At 39.3% G+C, this 23443-nt stretch overlaps 1 protein-coding gene across 5 annotated transcripts in view; it reads right to left on the reverse strand.

The window, feature by feature from the left end:
* Enox1 (ecto-NOX disulfide-thiol exchanger 1) overlaps positions 1-23443 on the reverse strand; it is a 538862-nt gene that overhangs the window by 57012 nt on the left and 458407 nt on the right. For all 5 annotated transcript variants that reach the window (XM_027928919.2, XM_071610779.1, XM_071610780.1 and 2 more), the window contains 2 exons: positions 22237-22344; positions 18176-18232 (listed from right to left, as the gene is read on the reverse strand). In XM_027928919.2, the coding sequence (XP_027784720.1) occupies positions 18176-18232; positions 22237-22344 (165 nt within the window). The remainder of the gene's footprint in view (positions 1-18175; positions 18233-22236; positions 22345-23443) is intronic.

Consider the following 23443-nt stretch of genomic DNA (forward strand, 5'->3'; position numbering starts at 1 on the left):
AGGAGGGGCAGAGCCGCCGCCCGCGCCTGCGAGGGAGACTTTGCAACTATACAAGACCAATATAAATATATAGGGGGAAAATTCAATAGCACAACAGTTTCACCAAGTAGAAAGGAACGCGAACAGTATGAAGAGACAAGGAAAGAAAGGACCACAAGCAATGCAGGTCAACTCAACGTTAGAATAGGTAATAGCTGCAGCAGATGGAATGTCAGATAAAGAATTCAGGATATACATGCTTCAGATGATCTGGAGTCTCAAGGAAGACATCAGACAGCAAAATCAGACAACGAAAGATCACTTCAACAATGAATTACATAAACAAATCCAAGAAGCAAAAGATCAACTATACAGGGAGATAGAGGTTATAAAAAACAAACAAACAGAAATCCTAGAAATGCAGGAAGCAATAAACCAACTTAAAAACTCAATTGAGAATACTACCAGCAGAGTAGAACACTTAGAAGATAGAACATCAGACAATGAAGATAAAGTATTTCAACTTGAAAAGAACATAGACAGCTCAGCAAGAATGTTAAGAAACCATGAGCAGAACATCCAAGAAATATGGGATAACATCAAGAGACCAAATTTAAGAGTCATTGGGATACAGGAAGGGACAGAGTTTCAAACCAAAGGAATGAGCAATCTATTCAATGAAATAATACGAGAAAACTTCCCAGACTTGAAGAATGAGACAGAATCCCAAATCCTAGAAGCCTACAGGACGCCGAATGTGCAAAATCATAAGAGACCCACACCTAGACACATTATAATGAAGATGCCCAACATACAGAATAAGGAGAGAATTTTAAAAGCTACAAGAGAAAGGAAGCAGATCACATTTAGGGGTAAGCCAATCAGGATAACAGCTGATCTTTCAACACAGACTCTGAAAGCTAGAAGATCCTGGAATAACATATTTCAAACACTGAAAGAAAATGGGTTCCAACCAAGAATTGTGTTTCCAGCGAAATTAAGCTTCAAGATGGAAGATGAAATTAAAACCTTCCACGATAAACAAAAGTTAAAAGAATTTGCAGCTAGAAAACCATCTCTTCAAATCATCCTTGGCAAAACATTACAGGAAGAGGAAATGGAAAATAACAATGAAAACCAACAGTGGGAGGTAGGGACAGTAAAGGGGGGAAAATAATCAAAGAGGAAAACAAACCATGTTTAGTAACATAAATAAACAAATATGGCTGGAAGAACAACCCATATCTCAATAATAACCCTAAATGTTAATGGCTTAAACTCACCAATCAAGAGACACAGGCTAGTAGAATGGATCACAAAACAAGACCCAACAATATGCTGCCTACAGGAGACGCATTTGATAGGAAAAGACATACATAGGCTGAAGGTGAAAGGTTGGGAAAAATCATATCACTCATATGGACTTCGGAAACAAGCAGGAGTGTCCATACTCATATCAAATAAAATAGATTTCAAGCCAAAGTTAATCAAAAGGGATAAAGAGGGACACTACATACTGCTTAAGGGAACCATACACCAACAAGACATAACAATCATAAATATATATGCCCCAAACAATGGTGCAGCTATGTTCATCAAACAAACTCTTCTCAAGTTCAAGAGTCTAATAGACCACCATACAATAATCATGGGAGACTTCAACACACCTCTCTCGCCAATGGACAGATCTTCCAAACAAAAGTTGAAGAAGGAAACTATAGAACTCAATAACACAATTAATAACCTAGACTTAATTGACATATATAGAATATACCACCCAACATCAAGCAGTTACACTTTTTTCTCAGCAGCACATGGATCCTTCTCAAAAATAGATCATGTATTATGTCACAGGGAAACTCTTAGACAATACAAAGGAGTAGAGATAATACCATGCATCCTATCTGATCATAATGGAATGGAACTGAAAATCAATGATAAAAGAAGGAAGGAAAAAGAATACATCACTTGGAGAATGAACAATAGGTTACTGAATGATCAATGGGTTATAGAAGACATCAAGGAGGAAATTAAAAAATTCTTAGAGATAAATGAAAACACTGACACAACATATCGGAATCTATGGGACACATTGAAAGCAGTTCTAAGAGGAAAATTCATTGCTTGGAGTTCATTCCTTAAAAAAAGAAAAAACCAACAAATAAATGATCTCATACTTCATCTCAAAATCCTAGAAAAAGAAGAGCAAAACAACAGCAAAAGAAGTAGAAGGCAAGAAATAATTAAAATCAGAGCTGAAATTAATGAAATCGAAACAAAAGAAACAATTGAAAAAATTGACAAAACTAAAAGTTGGTTCTTTGAAAAAATAAACAAAATCGACAGACCCTTAGCCATGCTAGCAAAGAGAAGAAGAGAGAGAACTCAAATTACTAGCATACGGAATGAAAAAGGCAATATCACAATAGACACCTCAGATATACAGAAGATAATCAAAAATTATTTTGAATCCTTATACTCCAATAAATTAGAAGATAGTGAAGGCATCGATAAATTTCTTAAGTCATATGATCTGCCCAGATTGAGTCAGGAGGATATAGACAACCTAAACAGACCAATATCAATTGAGGAAATAGAAGAAACCATCAAAAAACTACCAACTAAGAAAAGCCCAGGACCGGATGGGTATACAGCAGAGTTTTACAAAACCTTTAAAGAGGAACTAATACCAATACTTTTCAAGCTACTTCGGGAAATAGAAAAAGAGGGAGAACTTCCAAATTCATTCTATGAGACCAACATCACCCTGATACTTAAACCAGACAAAGACACTTCAAAGAAAGAAAACTACAGACCAATATCTCTAATGAACCTAGATGCAAAAATCCTCAATAAAATACTGGTGAATCGGATACAAAAACATATCAAAAAAATTGTGCACCATGATCAAGTAGAATTCATCCCTGGGATGCAAGGCTGGTTCAATATACGGAAATCAATAAATGTTATTCACCACATCAATAGACTTAAAAATAAGAACCATATGATCATCTCGATAGATGCGGAAAAAGCATTCGACAAAGTACAGCATCCCTTTATGTTCAAAACTCTAGAAAAACTAGGGATAACAGGAACATACCTCAATATTGTAAAAGCAATCTATGCTAAGCCTCAGGCTAGCATCATTCTGAATGGAGAAAAATTGAAGGCATTCCCTCTAAAATCTGGAACAAGACAGGGATGCCCTCTCTCACCACTTCTGTTCAACATAGTTCTCGAAACACTGGCCAGAGCAATTAGACAGACGAAAGAAATTAAAGGCATCAAAATAGGAAAAGAAGAACTTAAATTATCACTATTTGCAGATGACATGATTCTATACCTAGCAGACCCAAAAGGCTCTACAAAGAAACTATTAGAGCTAATAAATGAATTCAGCAAAGTGGCAGGATATAAAATCAACACGCATAAATCAAAGGCATTCCTGTATATCAGCGACAAATCCTCTGAAATGGAAATGAGGACAACCACTCCATTCACAATATCTTCAAAAAAAATAAAATACTTGGGAATCAACCTAACAAAAGAGGTGAAAGACTTATACAATGAAAACTACAGAACCCTAAAGAGAGAAATAGAAGAAGATCTTAGAAGATGGAAAAATATACCCTGTTCATGGATAGGCAGAACTAACATCATCAAAATGGCGATATTACCAAAAGTTCTCTATAGGTTTAATGCAATGCCAATCAAAATCCCAACGGCATTTCTTGTAGAAATAGAGAAAGCAATCATGAAATTCATATGGAAAAATAAACGACCCAGAATAGCAAAAACAACTCTAAGCAGGAAGTGTGAATCAAGCGGTATAGCGATACCAGACTTCAAACTATACTACAGAGCAATAGTAACAAAAACAGCATGGTACTGGTACCAAAACAGGCGGGTAGACCAATGGTACAGAATAGAGGACACAGAAACCAATCCACAAAACTACAACTACCTTATATTTGATAAAGGGGCTAAAAGCATGCAATGGAGGAAGGATAGCATCTTCAACAAATGGTGCTGGGAAAACTGGAAATCCATATGCAACAAAATGAAACTGAATCCCTTTCTCTCACCATGCACAAAAGTGAATTCAAAATGGATCAAGGAGCTTGATATCAAATCAGAGACACGCCGTCTGATAGAAGAAAAAGTTGGCTATGATCTACATACTGTGGGGTTGGGCTCCAAATTCCTCAATAGGACACCCATAGCACAAAAGTTAATAACTAGAATCAACAAATGGGACTCACTCAAACTAAAAAGTTTTTTCTCAGCAAAAGAAACAATAAGAGAGGTAAATAGAGAGCCTACATCCTGGGAACAAATCTTTACTCCTCACACTTCAGATAGAGCCCTAATATCCAGAGTATACAAAGAACTCAAAAAATTACACAATAAGAGAACAAACAACCCAATCAACAAATGGGCCAAGGACCTGAACAGACACTTCTCAGAGGAGGACATACAATCAATCAACAAGTACATGAAAAAATGCTCACCATCTCTAGCAGTCAGAGAAATGCAAATCAAAACCACCCTAAGATACCATCTCACTCCAGTTAGATTGGCAGCCATTATGAAGTCAAACAACAACAAGTGCTGGCGAGGATGTGGGGAAAGGGTACACTTGTACATTGCTGGTGGGACTGCAAATTGGTGCAGCCAATTTGGAAAGCAGTATGGAGATTTCTTGGAAAGCTGGGAATGGAGCCACCATTTGACCCAGCTATTCCCCTTCTCGGTCTATTCCCTAAAGACCTAAAAAGAGCATGCTACAGGGACACTGCTACATCGATGTTCATAGCAGCACAATTCACAATAGCAAGACTGTGGAACCAACCTAGATGCCCTTCAATAGATGAATGGATAAAAAAAATGTGGCATTTATACACAATGGAGTATTACTCTGCATTAAAAAATGACAAAATCATAGAATTTGCAGGGAAATGGATGGCATTAGAGCAGATTATGCTAAGTGAAGCTAGCCAATCCCTAAAAAACAAATGCCAAATGTCTTCTTTGATATAAGGAGAGTAACTAAGAACAGAGTAGGGTCGAAGAGCATGAGAAGAAGATTAATATTAAACAGGGATGAGAGGTGGGAGGGAAAGGGAGAGAGAAGGGAAATTGCATGGAAATGGAAGGAGACCCTCAGAGTTATACAAAAGTACATACAAGAGGAAGTGAGGGGAAAGGGAAAAATAATACAAGGGGGAGAAATGAATGTCAGTAGAGGGGGCAGAGAGAGAAGAGGGGAGGGGAGGGGAGGGGAGGGGGGGTAGTAGAGGATAGGAAAGGCAGCAAACACAACAGACACTAGTATGGCAATATGTAAATCAATGGATGTGTAACTGATGTAATTCTGCAATCTGTATATGGGGTAAAAATGGGAGCTCATAACCCACTTGAATCAAAGTGTGAAATATGATATATCAAGAACTATGTAATGTTTTGAACAGCCAACAATAAAAAATTAAAAAAAAATAATTGCTAATGGTTTTCTCTTTTTAAGTATGAAATGTATAATTTACTGAAGAAAATTTCTAAAATATAGATTAAAAGAAAATAAAAACTGAAGTTCTACTACACAGATATAGGCACTATTAATTTTCAGATAATTACCGTTTATATTGATATATAATCCTTCTTCCATATATATAAAAATATGTGTGTATGTATATGTTATTTTTGTGTAGTTCTTATTTGAAAAACAGGGTTGTCCCACATATGTAAGTAGAATATACCACAAAAAGAACAAAGATTTTGATAGGGAAGAGTAATTTAAATTTCTTAATCTTTCTCATTGAATACTACTAACATTGCTGCTGCTTGGGTCAGAGCTTAATTATGGCTATCAGAGTTTGCACCGTGCTTAAACAGTGGTCTCAAGTTGGCAATTAAATGACTTTCTTTTGGCATAGTTTTGTGACAGTCATGTTAAATAAAAATGATCTAAAAATGAGCAAAAAAAAAAAAAAATCCTTTGTGTTCCAGTGACTCCATTCATTATTTAAACTACAACTTGTAGCACTTTTAGTTTTACTATATGCCATTGTAGACATTACCAAATGAAAAACAATACTTGATTTCAAAAATAGCCGTGCATTTCTCTTCAACATGTAAAAAATGTAACATGTAAAAAAAATGCTGTATCTGTACAAGTCCACACACTTCATAGCCTGAAAAAGTACTGACACAAAAAATCTCCTTAGCCAATAAAAATGGAGCAACAAACAGAAGAAACTAAAGTAAAATACTTTTTTTAAATGTATGTATGTGCAACCAGAATTAGTTGGCTTGATTTATCTTACATGATACTGACTCTCTTGCTAGTAAAGATTAATTGTATTATGGTGCTCTTGGCATGTTATTTTCTCAGTTCATTTCTCAGTATGACATTTCTTATTTTTCTCTGCGACAAAGCACTCACTATCATAATTTTCACCTGCTGAGTTTACATTACTAATGATAATATTAAAATTTAGAGGGTTTTTTTTTGACCTTTACAGTGGTAAATTAGGTCATGAGAATAGATGGGATGAAATCTGACAAGTGGGAAAGACAGACATTTGATTATTATTAAAGTAAATCAAATTTCACAATGCCTGTGTAGCATCCAGTAAGATCTTGGTAAAACATTAAATAGCCCCCCCCCCCTCCCCAATACACCAAAATCACATTCTCTCTCCTCATTGTCTTCTTGCATATGCCAAACCTGAGAAATATTCCAAGAACTGAGAATTCTGGTTTGCTGGGTATGGTGTGTGAGGGATTTAGAATTTGATGTCCAATGAGTTAAAAATAAATATAAATATTGACGAAGATAATATTAATAGCCTTACTGAGCGCTTGGTGGATGATATGTGTAGGTACTATTAGTGTTTCCATTTTACAGATAGAAAAAGTGAGACACAAATCAGGTAAGTAACTCCCTTAAATTTACTCACCTGGAAAGTGGTGGTATTGAGACGGGGTCCAGGAAGTCAAGGCTCCAGGCCCTTTAGTATATAACGGCTTGTTTCCAAGTCACCTTTCAGAGGATCACAGCTTCCCACCTTATCCCTTGGTGCGTCCTCAGATTTTCTTGGGTGAGTTCCCCTTTCTGTCATATACTGGCTTTTTAATGGTTCATATGCTCCCAAAGCACAGTGACTATACTGTGAAGGAGTGTACCCCCAACAGACAGCACCATGCCTGCTAAACTGCGCTGCTCTGCTCGTCCCATAGACCTGCACGGACCTGCTTAGGTGGGGTCAGTTGCAGGCCCACCAACCTTTTGTATACTGTCTAAATTGTTGCAATTTCTTAGAAATAAGGGCCCAGCAATGACTAATTGTGCATTTTCTTTTTGGAACTGAATAGCAGCAAAGTTCAACATTTGGGCTAAATAAAGTATTATTCAGTCACTGGGACGTCTTAGTTCTCTACAATTTGATTAGAATTTATTAAGTCTCCACCATTCTTTCATTCATCAAATAGTCATTGATTATCTACTAGAATGGTAGAGTTTGTGAGATAACAAGATATAAATACAAATAATAGTGGTTCCTGTTCCCAAAGAGTGCAAGATTCAAGAGGCATATAAAATGTATCAAAATAAAGTGCAACATAAGTTCTTAATAAGGGAAGGGCTGGGATGCTATAGAAGCCCAGAGTGGCACCTAACCTGCCTGAAGAGTAGGCAGTACCATTACTCAAAGTGTGGTTCACAGACTGGTTGCACTGGTATCACCTGAGTGCTTATTAAGAATGAAGTTTCTCAGACCCCAGCCTGGGCCTACCCAATCAGAAACTGTTGGGGGTGGGGTGGTTAGTACTTTGTGCTTTAAAAAACTCTGTTTGATTCTGTTGCTTAGTAAAGTTGTGAAGTATTACCTTGGACAACATAAGATTCACATGCACAAAACAAATGAATAAGAAAATTCTTGCCAAGTTACAATCAGTACTACAAGAACGTTGGTGGTGGTAATCCTTACCATCTCAATTCTAACTTTCACAGTCTATAAACTTCAGTACATACCTTAATGCTAACCAGTATGAAATGTGTTTGTCTCACCTAACCAGGTCAAACAGATTCATAGCACTGCCTGAGGCTGCTCGAATTCTACACAGTTCTATCAAAATCTATCCACGAGTACTAGAATGTACCTGCCTATACGGGTTCCTTGCTATGTTAGGTTCTATAAGGGATACATACAAATTCCCCGAGGACCTCATACTTGAGTTGGGGAAAAGCCTATCATAACTCGGTTGTTCAAAATAGTTGTAAAGTAGATGCATGCTGTGGGAAAGTAGAGAAGATGGTAATTGATTTGAGCTGATCATAGGGTAAGACCCCAAGCAATGGGAATTGAGCTGTGCTTAAAAATAGGTGGAAATTGCACTGCAGGCAAAAAGGATGACATGACAGATGGAGGAAGCTGAATTATCAATAAAAAATCTAATTATTTAGAATTTTTAATGAATGGCTCACCTCGCTGAATTTGAACTGTTGACTAAAGTCATTATTCAGAATACCAGGCCAATAGTTAATTTCAATACCAGGCCAGTAGTGATTCTGTTTTTACCAAAGGAGGCAATTTGAATACTGTCTTATGAAATGATTAGGAACAATGTCTAAGTGTGTGTACGTGTGTGTGTGTGTGTGTATGGGGGGTGTGCATGTGTGGTATGGGAATTACACCTACTTAGGTATCAGGGATTTATATATAGTTTGCACTCACAGACCTTTCATAGTTTCATTTTCTTAAAGTTGGCATGGAAAAGAATTGCCTGAGCAAATTAGATTCCACAAAGTCTCATAAACATAAGTAGCTCATCAGCATACACTGAACAGTCTGGAAATTGTCCAGACAGAGAAAACCACTCTGTAATCTCATGAGGAAGCTGACATAATAGAAATGACGTGATGTTGAGTATCACAAATCTCCCTTGCAAGGGCAATTTCAGGACTGAGAAGACTAGGGTATGGACGATTTGCTCGCTGGGAGGGGTGGGGCACCTAAATAAACAAAAATTTGGAAAAAAAATCAATCAAGAACAACAAGGCTGGAGAATCCTTTCAGGGGAAACTGCAGAGTTTCAGAGAACAACCACCTGGCAATTGGATGCTTGCAAGTCTCCCAGTGATTTTTTTGCATGTTTATAAGGTGCTGCTGCTGCTGGAAGAGATGGTGACAGGCACCTAGGACCTCCCTGGCTCTGACATGTACTTAACACAGTTCAGAACCGCAGACCCATCGTTTTTGGGAAAGTTTCACTGTCTATAAGGAACATAATTTAAAAATGTATCAAAACATGTGAACCCCTCTTCTTTTAGACAAGAGCTTTCCTTCCAGATTCATCTTTTGCTCTGCCTGAATTTGGAATACCCGGAGGGGATTTCATTCACATTAGGTGTGGTTTGCTGAGGTTCTGAAACTTTGCTATACCTAAGTTAGATTTAGAGCCACTGGTATAAGGGTTGCAACCTTCTTGGTTAAAATGTCCAATAAGTTGAACAGGCCAAGAAGGAGGGCATGGAATGCTGCAGCTGGTGGCCATGAACTCACACCTAGGCTGAGAGAGAGGACAGGTCATGGAGAGGAGAGTCTCCATCCAAGCTGGAGAAGTTTTAAGGCTGGAAAGATGAGGACATACTTCATTTGGTTGTGGACAAATTAAGTATGTTTATTTCCAATTCCAAGCTGTGTAGTGTCTACCAGGAAGCCCACCACTAATATTATTTGCAGGCTGACACCTGAGCTTTGTGACTTGCATTTAAGAGTCTAACTTCTGTTTCATCTTTTCATGAAGTGTGGATATTCATGCAGCCACAAACACACTCTCTGCTAGAGATGGCAGGGAGTCATTTGATGGTGGAAGTTACTGCTCTGCTGTTTGCCAGGGCTGATCTAGAAGGGCTGGTAGCAGCTGCTCCTGGTCTTTCCTGTTCTGGTCTTCATTGCCCTTCTCCCTGTTTACTATCTGTGTATCTTTTTTTTTTTTTTTTGGTTGTTGTTTTCCTATGTCATTTCCCTAGATTTTTCCTCACACAAATCCCACAGTCTAGTGAGTTATGGGTAGTATGATGAATGAAGCCTGGAGATGTATATAGAAAGACAGGAAGACCGCCCTCTGTGGCATTAACAGAGCCCTCCTAGGAGAGCCGAGCAGGCTGAGGAGGGAGTCCTTGCAGAAAATAGGGTGACGAGCAGAGCCAGCGCCAGCCCAAGCATGGCTGATACATTTCACACCCTTCTTTTGCTGGTTTCCTGCAGTTAGCAGAAACTAAGGGGTATGAAAATCACTACAGAGCATTTAATATTCTAAATAATAAAAACAGGCTTCTAGGAAGCCCTCTGCCTCCTAAGTAACATACACAGCTAAAAAGAAGCAAGGTTCACCAGCTGGTCATTGTCCCCCTTGCTGTTTCAGACTGCGGGTCCTGGTGCTGTGCTGGAGGGCCTGAGGGTGCTGGAGTAAAGGCAGCCCCTGCTGTCTCCATGAGGCACCAGGGCAACCTTCTGCTTCTGTCCACCTTTTGGGCTCCTGTCCATGTTTACAAACACTACTGAATGATCCTCTGATCAGTTCTGGTCAGGGTTGGTGTCAAGCCGTATCTCATGGGAGGCAGGAGTCCTGTGATGAAGCCCTCTAGGTTTATTTGACTTCAGAATGGTAATTTTTACATTTATGTCCTGGCTGTATGTCTGTATATGCAACCGTTGTTGATGGTTTGGAGCTTACATGTTACTTACATATAATTTTCTTTTAAATCACTCTTCTCAATCTTACTTATTCTCTGGAGAGGGTGGACAAATTTCATTGAGATAGTGGCCTGATTCCATTAGCTTTGGTCAGGGATCCACACAGAGCATGGCCTCTGTAGTCCCTAGGCTAGGAAGAAGACTGACAGCACAAGACCCCCACATACCAAATTTAAGTAACCTTCATCTAAATTATTTATGAAGCATCCACAATTTTCCTTTCTCTTTAAAGTGCAAATATGCTTGAGAGAGATTTTCTTCTCATGTTGAGGCACTCAGCATGACTCTTTGAGGTAATATCCAGACATTATATCGGGCTATTTATTTCGTCCCTTACCAAGTAGGAGCTGAGCTTTAATCTTTTTAAAGAATCAGCAGATTTCCCTCTATCCCTAAATCCCAACCCAGCAGAAAAGCTTTTCCATTTATAAAGTGCTTAAATGATGAATGAATTAACCAATGCATTGTTACAGCACATTCACTGTGTACTATCCATGACAACAAAAACAAATAGTATTTTAAAGTCTCACAGCAGAGATGATAAAATAAACTACAGCACATCTGTAGCATGAAATATTAGGCAGTCATTAAAAATCATATTAAGAAAACATATTTAATACCATGGGGAAATTCTCATGATTTATAAAGAAAAAAATAGACTATAAAATTGTCCATATGATATGCTATAAATCTAGTAAAAGATGAATATGCATGTATATAGACAAAAAGGAAGAAAATACAAAGAAATGTAAACACTAATTTCTGAGTGGTGAGATTGCAGATAATTTTTTCCTTTATTTTTTTTCTGCACTTTCAAGTTTCCCCCTCAAAGAAAATATCACTTTGAAGATAAAAAGTATCTGTGTATTTGTATGTATGTGTACCGACTCTGCAAAAGTGCCAACCTTCCATTCGACATGGCTGCATTTGCACTGGGTATAGTGGCGCATGCCTGTAATCCCAGTAGCTTGAGAGGCTGAGGCAGGAGGATGGCAAGTTCAAAGTCAGCTCAACAAAAGCAAGTCAACTCAGTGAGACCCTGTCTCTAAATAAAATACAAAATAGGGCCGGGGATATGGCTCTGTGGCCCTGTGCCCGAGTTCGATCCCTGGTTACCCCCTCCCCCCAAGAAAATAATACTAAATGGCTGCATTTGCTTTATCAGGCAGGGTGACCATGAACCTTTCTGGGGAAGTACATTCTGTCTTCAAAATGAACAACTTTAGTTCAGATCTTGGTTTTACACATATAGGTATCCATGTTCACATGGTGCTAAAATTGATATTTCTTGCTCTGTTAAATTCTAACCTGACCTGGGGGAAGAAGGTACTTTCACTCCTCTAAACTAACTGGTCAGTTTCATTAAACATGGGCTAATCCTGTTTCCATGCCCCAGATCCATTCTTGGCCCAGCAGGTACATCAACTCCTGTCCTGTCTGAAAGGTCAAACCCCAGCCTGGCTGAGGTGCTTGGGCAGGAAACTTTCTTGAGTGCTGACTGGAAGGGTGCTTCTTGGGGAACTAGTTCTGCCAAGCCTTGACAGTTCCCTCGCTCATCCCTCCTTGGAGCTCACACACTCCTTGGGTGTGCAGGGAGTGGGGTATACCACGGGGTCCCTTCTAGCTGCCAAACTACTCAAGAGTACTGGGTTGGGATGTGTGTGTGGTCTTTTTGGGTGGAATTACTGGTTTCACAACAAACAGCAGAAAATGTGGTGAAGCAGCCTGAAGAAGACAGCTGTGTGGGGTAAGGAGGGGTGAGGAGCTAGAAAGGAAGCATTATCTAGAGGAAATCAGTAATATTATAGGAGCTGTGACTGGAGGGAGAGGCCAGTTCTGGGTGTGAGCATTTGACATGTGAACCAGAGAATAAATTACAGGGTAAAAGAAATACTAGTCCAAAAATCCACCTTCTTGATTTCAGGCATCTTTAGAACAAAGGTAACCTCAGACATCTGTACCTGTGGGTCCATCTCTCCCTGAAGGAGGGACAAAATGGTTAATTATTTTCCAGTTGTTTTCTGAGGGTCTTAAAGCTCCCTATGTACCATTCATTGTGCTCCACTCTCATCAGGCTCCCCCTCCTCCAGAAAGCCAATCCTTCCAATAAAGGTCTTGCTTCTAGAGATGATGAGCCCATCATTGCCACAGTGATACTGACCTGAAGGCAAAGAGAATGAATGGGACAAGTTTGGTAAGGGCAGGGTATGAAGAGAGGGAGTGGCTCCATGGTAGGGGGCAAGGACCACATGCTTATTCGCTGAATTGGTCTCCCAAACTGAGCCAGTGTCCAGTGTGCAGGCTTGAGTAATAACACTTCACATACTGGTCACATCTACACCGTGAGATAGCATCACAATAACTCTAGGAGGGCCCTGATTTTACTTCCACCTGAGAGGTGAAAAGAACAGAGGTGTAGGAGTTTGGTGTATTGCTCAGGGTCCTCAGAGCCAGTCAGGATTGAAACTGTTTAGCACTCAGATCTGTGCTTCACCCCTGCACTTTTCTACCTCCCTTCATGAGTATCTGTGGGTTTAAGGAATAAGAGAGGGATGGCAGGCAGCATGGGAACACAGAGTGAGGGTTCTGTACAAGTGGGGTCAGCATGAGATGGTGAGAAGGAGAGAATTGAGTGGAACATGAAGGACTGTGGCATATTTGGCCCCAGGGAATGATATCTGCTGGTCAGTCCTCCCTGGGACTTTGTTGGAGCTGGTGGGATGGAGTAGGGTACACTGTCATTAAGTCTGTTATTATTCCAGCTCAAGATTGGGGCCCCTTAGGCTAGGCAGCAAGTGGTTATGGAAAAAAGAATGGAGCCCGAGTTGCTCTCTCCCTTTGAGAATGAGGATCTGCTTCCTATTAGAGGTGTTTGGTCTCTCCTTGTTTAACACACAGTATGTGTTCTTATCTCTTGCTTTACCTGACTGAAAGATGAAAGCCACACTCTGAAACTGGGCAAAGGGCACCTACAGAGGCTCCTTAATATCCATCATTAAAATACATGGTTAATGGCAGCTTTTGGCCATGGTGTGCTAAACTTGAAGAATGTTCCTCACACAGTATCTCTTCTATACACCCTTAACACCTTTACTCTGACAGATTTAAAGACAGCTCTGAGGATTTACGTTCTTAAGGAGACACGTGAAAAACCGAAAAGTCTTTGTCCTTTTGTGCTTTTGTTTTATTGTTGAGTGGGAAGGGTGTTCTGTTTGACAGTGGAAACCATGGGTGTCACCCATTAAACCTCTTTACAGATTGCAAATGATTTCTTCACCTCTCTCCACCGTGTGGAGTCTGAATCCTGCAAATGAGGGATGGGGGGTGGCAGCTTTCCTATACCAGCAACAAGGGTGCAGGAGAGATGTGCATAGAAACCTTTTAGACCGAGGGGTTCTGTCCTCTGAAGGCTTCAGCTGACCCTTTCTTTCATGTCTCCTACCTGCTGCAACATTTCTTCCACCCCCCCATCCCCACCCTTTAATCTCCTAACATGCACATTAGAATCATGGATGGTGCTGCTGCTAAGAAGGCTGTCAAAAAAGATCCAAGATGAGGACAGATTTTTTTTTTAATTTAAGATTTTGATATCTATTATACATAATTGCCAGGTACCAGTCTAGTTATTTGGGGGTCCTAGGGATTAGGAGAGAGCTCCAGATAGAGATCAAAAGGAAATTTACAGTTTTGCTTTCTAGAAAAGAAATTGGGGTGTGGACTAACTGAAGTGCCTAAAGGAGTTGTGCTGAGGGTTAATTTTAAATGTGGGTACGTGTAAAAGGTTGAACTCACCATCTATTATTAATATATCCAGTTCTAAATAAAAAGAAGAAAAATACTGAAAATCAGCAAGTGTGAGTCTGAACTGTACAAATCCTCTTGGAGAACAAGGCCTTTGCAGGTGCCTTTGGTTTCTGTTAAATTACCCTCTAGAACACTCTCCTCCTGGGCACCACCTAACGGAAAGTCTTGTGACATGGAAGGGGGTGCTTTCTAAAGGTTGATTTACTTTTTTGAGACCTCAAGAATGCAGGACCAAGCATCGGTCAGATTCAGTGGTGCTCAGGAAAATGTTAAAATAATAGAAAAGTAGTAGCAACACACCATGACTGGAGAATAAGGCAAAAGTCAAAACTGCAAGACTCACCATATCTTCTAGTGGATCACTTCAATATCATAAAAGTGGATAGCATAAAAGTGCAGGTACGACACTACCATTCCAAAGGCCAAGCAATTCCAAAAGTCTGAAGCTCTCTGCCAGAACTACTGACATAGCTATTAAGATACGGAATCCCCCAGAAACAAATACAAGAGATGCAACCAAGATTTAAGGGCATGCTAATTACAGCATTATTTATAACAGCAAAAAATGGAAACTTAAATGCCTAACACATAGGCACAGGAGTCTGTTATTACATATTCACATTATACCGTCATTAAGAATCACATCTTTGAGGAACCTTTGGTGGCAAGAAAAATATTTATGATATAATGAGAAATCAAAAAGGTTCAAACTGGTAATATAATAACATTTATGGATTTTCTCTATCAGGTACACATCCATGACCAGAGGGAAAAACCTAAAATGAGATGTGAGTAGTGGTTATCTCTGAATAATGATGTACTAAATTATTTTTCTTTGTCTCTGTATTCTTTTCTGTAATATGCAAACTTCAAATAGACATTTTTTTGAAAAAAAAAGAAATAAGATATACTGTTTTTTTTTAAAAGCAACTGTCAACTCTCACAAGAATACCCAGCTTAGCTGGCACCAGTCCACTGTTTAATTATTATTAATAAATGATAATGTGTAAAATTCCTGCCTCTAGATGTGAATAATTATAGTAAAAAAAAAAATCCATATGTCTTAGTAAACAGCCTCTGGGCCAGAGGCTTTAAACCTCATGAGCTGCATTAGAATTCATCCTGCCTGCTATGTTAAATTACCACTGAGGCATGAAGAGGGAATCCACACCAGTTGGTGCACACTTCAGGCCAGGTGTTCATGTCCATGGTTCCCTTAACACAAAAGGAAGGTGAAGTTCAGAAGGGTCAGATGGCTATTCAGTGATCACACAGGATGCAAACCCTCCTTCTGGTATGAAAGCTTTGTTTTTTTCAATCACAGTAGGGCTGGTGGAAACTCCAGATGAAATGGAGACTTAGTTTCAGACATTAAAAAAATGTCTTCACAAAGTATTTTGCTAGAGCCTCTGATGCGTGACCCAAATAACTGATTTTTAAAAATTATTTCTTGGCTCTCACATAATCCTTTTGGAAGTACTAAGGAAAATTCCAAAAGGAGACAAAATTACAGACAAGAAAGAAAAGAAAAAGTGCTTCATCCACGTACTGGGAAACCCCTTGACAATCTAGGCAGAAAAATTAGCTCCGTTCTCTGCCCCAGTGGGGAAGGAACGCTAAAACTGGCTGGCTAGGATGGTCAGGCTCTGTCACTTCCCTTGGCCAAGGGTCACTCTTCTCTCTCCAGAGTTAGAACCCCACCTCTTGATGGTCATTTCTTTGACCCTAGAGAAGTATTATTAAAATCTGGGAACTTTTTTTTAAGATCTTAAAGATGATCTCCCTTCCCACCACCCTTATTATTTGATAATAGACGACTTTCAACATTTCTCCAGGAAAGGACTTTCTTACTCAGAATCTCACAGTGACAAAGCACTCCCACATCTGTCATTGCATTTGCTCCTTACAAGAAACCTTAAGGAAGGGAAGGCAGGAAATATCCCCATTTTACAGATAAGGACACTGAGGCACACTGCCACTGGGTTGCTGGGTTAGACAGCAGCTTCCTTGGAAGGCACAGAGGGACTGGCTCTGAGTGGAATAGATATGAAAGTTTTGGTTGTGAATGTGACGGCAGCGTGTTCCTGGAATACAGGATACTAGCGAGGGGTTCCAGGGCAAGAGGCTATGGCAGTGAAGAACTGTGGCAGTAGGAAGGCTAACTCTACATATGCTACAACATTGTCAGTGGGGAGCGCTGTATGAACAGGGTTCGTGCCACTTGCCATTCTATTTGTCAGTGAAGCCCAAACCAACCTAGATCCCACAGACTCAGGAAGCTTTTCTTGATTATCCAGCACAAAGAAACAGTCGTGACACCTTAAGACTTTCACTCATTTAGGCCTTAGCTCATTACATATCATGACAAGTTCTTTAAGAGAAGCTTTGTCATTCTTTTTACAAATGAGGCAAATGGAGCTCAGATCAGAGAGGTTAATTGGCAAGCTGATGCAATTAATTAATAAGCAGAAAAATCTGGATTTCAAATCACACCCTGTCACAGCTACCTCACCTTCTTGGGTACTTTACCTCCTATACATTGTCAAGTGTTCCTAGATTCCTTTGCTTGAGTTTCAGTTTCTTGAGGGCAGACTACACACTTTATGCCTCTTTGGACTCCCTGCCCCTCTCCCTGGAACTCAGTAGGGGACCAGGAACACAATGATCCTCACTTAGCATCCTACTGTGCACATCCATTGGGCATGAACACACTTGCAAAGAGGGATTTTTTTTGGCACTCTGGTTATTGGGTTCTCTGCCGTATATAATTAAAACAAGAGAGAACATGAAATATATAATTTCTCCAAGCTGTAGCTTAATCAGGCATTCATTACCATGTCTGATTCTGTGTTATATGAAAAGAACTGCTTAGTAAGCATTTCCTGTGACAAGGCTAATCAAATACATACAGATACAAGAGAGATCTGAAAAAAGACATAAACAAAACCACCGAGCATATGCAGAGACAGTGATCCGCAAGGTATAATTCTCCATCACCTGAGACCAAAGAGCTTCTAAGGTATGAAGAATACTAGTTTCTTTTCTGGCCATGAGATATTCAGGGAACACTAAGGAAGAAAGTTGTGGTGCTAACTGGGATCTTGCATCATTGTATCTCATGTTCTATCAAAAAGATGAATACATCCTGTTACTGTTTTGGATCAGAAACAGAAGAGAAGTACAATTTCAAGGGTTATTCTGGGAGAAGTGGGGTGTTCTGAGACCTCTTCAGCATGTCAATCATTTAATTACTATCTTCATTGGCAGGCAAACTTAATAGCTATACATGCAATATACAACTTATTAGCCTATTGGGACACATTCCATTTTCCCTCCCAATATATTATCACTTTATAGCTTTGGAAATATAAAGGGATCAAACAAATTCAGAGAGATTAGAATTTTTGATGGTGGGGATTAGCTCAAGTACTTTTAAATTGGTATGTAGTAAACTAAGCAAACAACGGCAGTGCCTATCTACCACATTTCATTGCCAAAGCCTACATAATAATTTTTAAGCTACTGAGAGGCAGAGTTTCTGATTTCCTTTATGTTACAAATAAAGGACCATATCTCTATGGGTTCAACTGACATCCAGTGAAAAGAACAAATACCATATTTGTGGTACTTACATTTGCATCCTCATGGCTATGGCCATTGGTCTCCACCAATTCCTTTGTACCTTTTAACTGCAATTTTTAAAGAAAAAACAAAAAAAAATGAACATGTAAGCATAACTGTTAAGTATATAAATCATCTTATTAACTCTGATTTATCTGAGGTTGCATTGTATAATGGAAGAGTAGAAACAGATGGAGCACATAATTCTAATGAGTCTTATAGAAATCAGTTTGAGACCAATATTTTATGAAGCTTGAGGGCTGGCAAAAAAGTAAATGGGTCTTGGTCATTATTTTTTAAATAATAAGATTAGAAAGCAGTTCCATAGGCATAAAATGTATAAAATTGGTTCTTAAGAATAATAAATGATTTCATTTCCTAGTTGGATTGCTATTAATTTAAACCCTGCAGTGTTTGCAAGTTGCCAGTAGCTAAATGATGTTATACTAACGATTATTTGTGAATGATGGATTTTTTCAGTCATTTGAACATGCTGCAGTGCGACTGTACATGTCCTCCTCGAGTACATATTTGAATGAATGACATCACCTCTGGAGGCCTAACTGGAGAAGACAGTTTGCTTCTTTTAGTAAAGGAAGAATTGGGAAGACATCTCCTTGGCCACTGAAGCATTCAAAGAAAAGCTATTTCTTAAATGAGATTTTTAACTTGTGAACATTTGGAAATACTCCTCTCTCTCAGAAGGCTTAAGAGTAATCAGTTATCAGGAGATTTCAGGAAACCTGTAATTGGCATTTTATCCTATTCTGACTCAAAGCAGACCTTTGGAGGCAGAGAGCAAAGAAGAAGGGTAAGCTGGCCTTGAAACAGTTTGCCAGCACTTCCTCCTGACCTATTAATGGTGGGAAATAAATACTTAAAATCTGAAAGAAAATAAATTTGCATGCACCACCAATGTGTTTGATTCAGAACATTGATTCTTTCTGGCTATTTGTGTGTATTAAAATGAAGGCATCTTTAGATTTTTTTTAATGCAATCTTAATCTCAGAAAGAAAGCCACATGCCCTCCAGGCCGACAGAAGAGTTTTGCCAAAGTGACATGAAGAATTTGTCATGCAGAATTTGAGGATGGGGCAGCTGATTATGGATCCAAGGCTCTTTGGCTTATTGTCACATCAACTGGCTTAAGGGGGAAAAAAATGCCCATTCTTCTTTAGGTCTACATCATAGATGTTCTTATGTATCAACTGCATTTGTTATGCATAAGAATAGAAAAGGTGCATCAAATTAGAGGTAGTGCACAAAAGGACTTAAAAAACTAGCTCTTTTCTTTATAAAGTGAAAACAACAACAACAGCAACAAAAAACTAGCTCTGCTTATTGGGTGCAGTGGTGCATGCCTGTAATCTCAGTGACTTGGGATGCTGAGGCAGGAGAATTCCAAGTTTAAAAGCAGTATCAAACTAAAAAAAAAATTAAAAGGTCTGGGGATGTGGCTCAATGGTTAAGTGGCCATGAGTTAAGTCCCTGGTTTAAGAAACAAACAAACAAACAAACAAAAACTAGCTCTTCTAGCTGAAGATTTCCTCATCTTCTTCCTCTTTAACATTCCTCTGCTCATTCCACATTTGGTCCCATAACTTGTGCTTTTATGAGCTGGAGTGGGGATTGCTCAGAAGGTGGCTCTGTTCTGCAGCAGAAGTAAATGACTATTTGTCAAAGTCCATTCTACCATTCTACCTTCTACAAGTTTATTTAACTGCATAAAAATGCCAGTTGGCCTCCTTCTCCCTTTTAAATAAACTCCTTCCTCCCTAGTCCATGCTATCCTCAAACTGTCCTCCCTTTGATGCGCCCGCTGTCTCTCTTCCTACCTCTGTCCACTGCTATCGTTCACTCTGCTGCTTTCTTCAGCTGGAACGTGAACATTTTATCTGATGGATTTTAGGTTAATGAACAAACTTTGGATGTAGAGTATACTCTTGATTGTCAAGAAGATGAAAGATAGGAGTCTGTGTGCCTGGAGGGACCCAAGGAAGCTGTATTTCAGCCTACAGGAAGGTACAGGGCATAGAGTGACCTGACTTCCCTGATGGGTGGAGAGCCAGCAGTAGGAGGGTCTGCCCTCAAGACTTTGCCTTTCTGGTAAGGATTCCCAGCAAGTGGCAGCTGTATTGAATAGCAAAATACAGTGTGTGTGTGTGTGTGTGTGTGTGTGTGTGTGTGTGGTGTGCGTGCGTGAGCCCATTTGTTAAGGCCATTCATAAACTCATAATGGATTTACACAAATCCAAAGCAAACCTCATAAAGCAATGTTGGTGGAAGTGAGGGGTGCATTTTTCAGCCTGTGGGTGGGTGGCTGGTTGGTTGTAGGTAGATTCCATGTACATTGTATGCCATCTTCTGAAAGGCAGACCAGGGGTAGCAGGCAAGGGGCTCTCAGGCAAATGGCTTGGTGTTGTTCAAATTCCTTTGGCTGCTATGTCTCACTGGCTCTGTAGACTTAGGTATTCTTGGTGACCTTGCTTAAAAAGTACCCTCGCATTTAAATTAATACTGTAAACGTAAAAACACTTTCTTCTCAGTTGTATTTTCTATGTCTTGCATGATTTCAGTTATTCTGAATTCTCTTAACATTCTCCTTTTTAAAATTTAAGTCATGTAAAGTGAGGTGTGATATTCCATCAATGCCTACCTATGCACTTTGCTCTTTGAAAATGCATACCCTAACAAGACTACGTCGATACTTTCTGCACAACTCAGAATCTATTTCATAACTGGAGTTTCGACTTTAAATAAAAATAAAGGCTTTGAGTCATTTAGAGAAAAGAGAAAGTCACCTCTCCTCACCTCAGTTAAAGCCGTCTTAAAAAAAAAAAATCAGCAGAGAGAGCAGAAAATAATGAAAGCCCAAAGTTATGACTATCTGACCTGAAGCAAATTTGGACCAAGTCAGCTCAATTTTGCTAGGGTTATATCAAGGTGGGGTGGACAGTGATTTGTGGTCTCCCAAATAGTAGGTCATTGTGAATTTAGTTGACTGAAGTTTTCAGTTCAATCTAACATACCTGAAATCATACAATTCAGCCTCAGTATAAGTTACTGAGTCTCTATTATTCAATAAAGATAACCATTACTTTTTAAAAATATTTTCTTGCATAGCTATAAAAAGTTTATAAACTATCTAATTAATATCTTTGCTTTCTTGAAAAAAATATATATACCCCAAATTTTTGAAAAAAATAAAAATCATTTTTAAGTGACTAAGTACCAGCTGACTAGGGCCACACTCTTGCTGCTTCCTATTTTCTAAAATAATCTTCTTATAAACCACTATGTGTGAATGAAAAATTTAAAACAACCTACATTTGACTACAGAGAGTTGAGGTTACTGTGATTTTTTTCCCCTCCTAATTACCAATCATTACATTGTTGGCAGCAAGTGAAGGCCAGAAAATCAGAAAACCTCTCGAGGACTCTCCTGGCTCCTCCAGTACAGAGAGTGAGGCTTAGATTTCACTCTGTTGACTGTGGAGTGATCCATCTCATCCTGCTGTAAGACGATATTTTCCATCCACCTATCAATGTCAGGCCACACTTTCGTATCAAGGAAAGCCAGAATGAAATGATCAGATCATATGAAAGGTTTGTTGCTTGTCGTGGTCAGATAAGTGCCCTGATGCACACAGGGAAGAGACTTTTTTTAATGTTGCTATGAATCAGTCCTTCTTAGTTATAAGTCTGCAGGAACATCATGGATTATACTAAATTCATTTTCCTCACTATTAGACTTAGAGGAAGCTAGCTGCTTACTTTGAAATATATCTGCACTACCAGCATTGAAAAAATTTATCAAAATTCACTTGTCTTCTGGGAGAAACATTCACACAATGAGGGTGGGCTTGGGGAATATAAGTAAATGCAGGGTGAGGACAGAGAAGTTGAGAATGACAAATTCCACAAAGCAAAGCTGCCAGTAGGATTGACAGGGTATGGGCTAATTACTCCAGAGATGACCTCAGCCATGCTTGTGTGAGTGACATGCTAGGGTGTTTGCACCAGGCACATTTTACTTGATGCGTCAATCAGAGTGTTTTCTCGTTCACTTACTTGCTCCTGGAGGACTTTTAGTAAAGCTTGTGTGTGGGACTGCTCTTCCTTTGCTTGTTCCAGTTCTGACTTTTTGTTGTTTAATTCCTCCTGGATGGTCAACAATTGCTGTAAAGTTAAAGGATATTTAGCATAATTAGGATGGAAGGCTGGGTGAATGCAAGATAGTAAAAATATCCTCAGAATGACAAGGAGACTTGTACATACACGCCTTAGATATTCATTCAGACACTGGTTGCCTTTTTGTGCATGCATTTCCCCCACTTAATGTCAGGAGCATCACCATCTTGGATGCACTATTAGGCTGTTTGTGTTATTGATGCATGAAACTCATTTTAGAATTTGTGAGGATACCATTGAATTTCTTTGAACAAATGCATATTTGTAAAAATATGTTGAATAGTGTTAGTAAGCAACATGCTGACGGATGAAGAAACTAAAGATTAATAAAAATGTAATCAGTCAACTGGTCCAATTTTATTTCATTTTACATAAAACAATACAGCTAGGTTCATAGTAGCTTTGTAGAGATACTTTACCAAGTGGCAGGGACCAAAGATCCTTTTACTTTCTCTGTTATGATGGTGATGTTTTATTAGATCAGCAGGACTGAAGTCCAAACTGCAATCAATATATCAGGCAAGAAAACTGCTGATATAAGCTGTCAAAACACTAAGCTATGGCCTACACTGCTATTTTTAAGCAGGCCACAGAAGGGATTTTTGTAAGCCTTGAGCTCTCCTTGCCCTATCAACTGTAACTCATGCGGAGGCTTGCCCTGTCTGCCAAAAGCCCAGCGCTGCCCTGCACTGACTCTTTGGGATATGATTCTATGTTAAAATACTCATAGGCTGGAGCTTCAAAACAGCCCCTAGAAACAGCTATGTCTGTTCAGAGTTTCTAGACAACAAAGGACCTATTTCAAAAGACAGGAGAGCACTTATCCTGCTGCCATACATAACAAATGCTGCATTGATGATGTGAAGTGTTGGTGTATTCCTGTTTTCCAGGGACCTGTCTCCCACATTCAGGCTATTTCTTCAGGGCCTTGACAAGCTGGCTGCAGAGTGGCCTGGCCAGTTCCTAACTATAAGAGTCTGAAGAAACACTGGCACTGGATTTCTCGTGCGTAAGCCCACCAACTGGAAGGATTACATTAAATCTTCAAAACTACTGGGTTTGGGGAACTTGTGGGATAGCAAGTGCT

Source organism: Marmota flaviventris, chromosome 4 (genome assembly GCF_047511675.1).
Source record: "Marmota flaviventris isolate mMarFla1 chromosome 4, mMarFla1.hap1, whole genome shotgun sequence".
In the NCBI taxonomy this organism is placed as follows: Eukaryota; Metazoa; Chordata; class Mammalia; order Rodentia; family Sciuridae; genus Marmota; species Marmota flaviventris.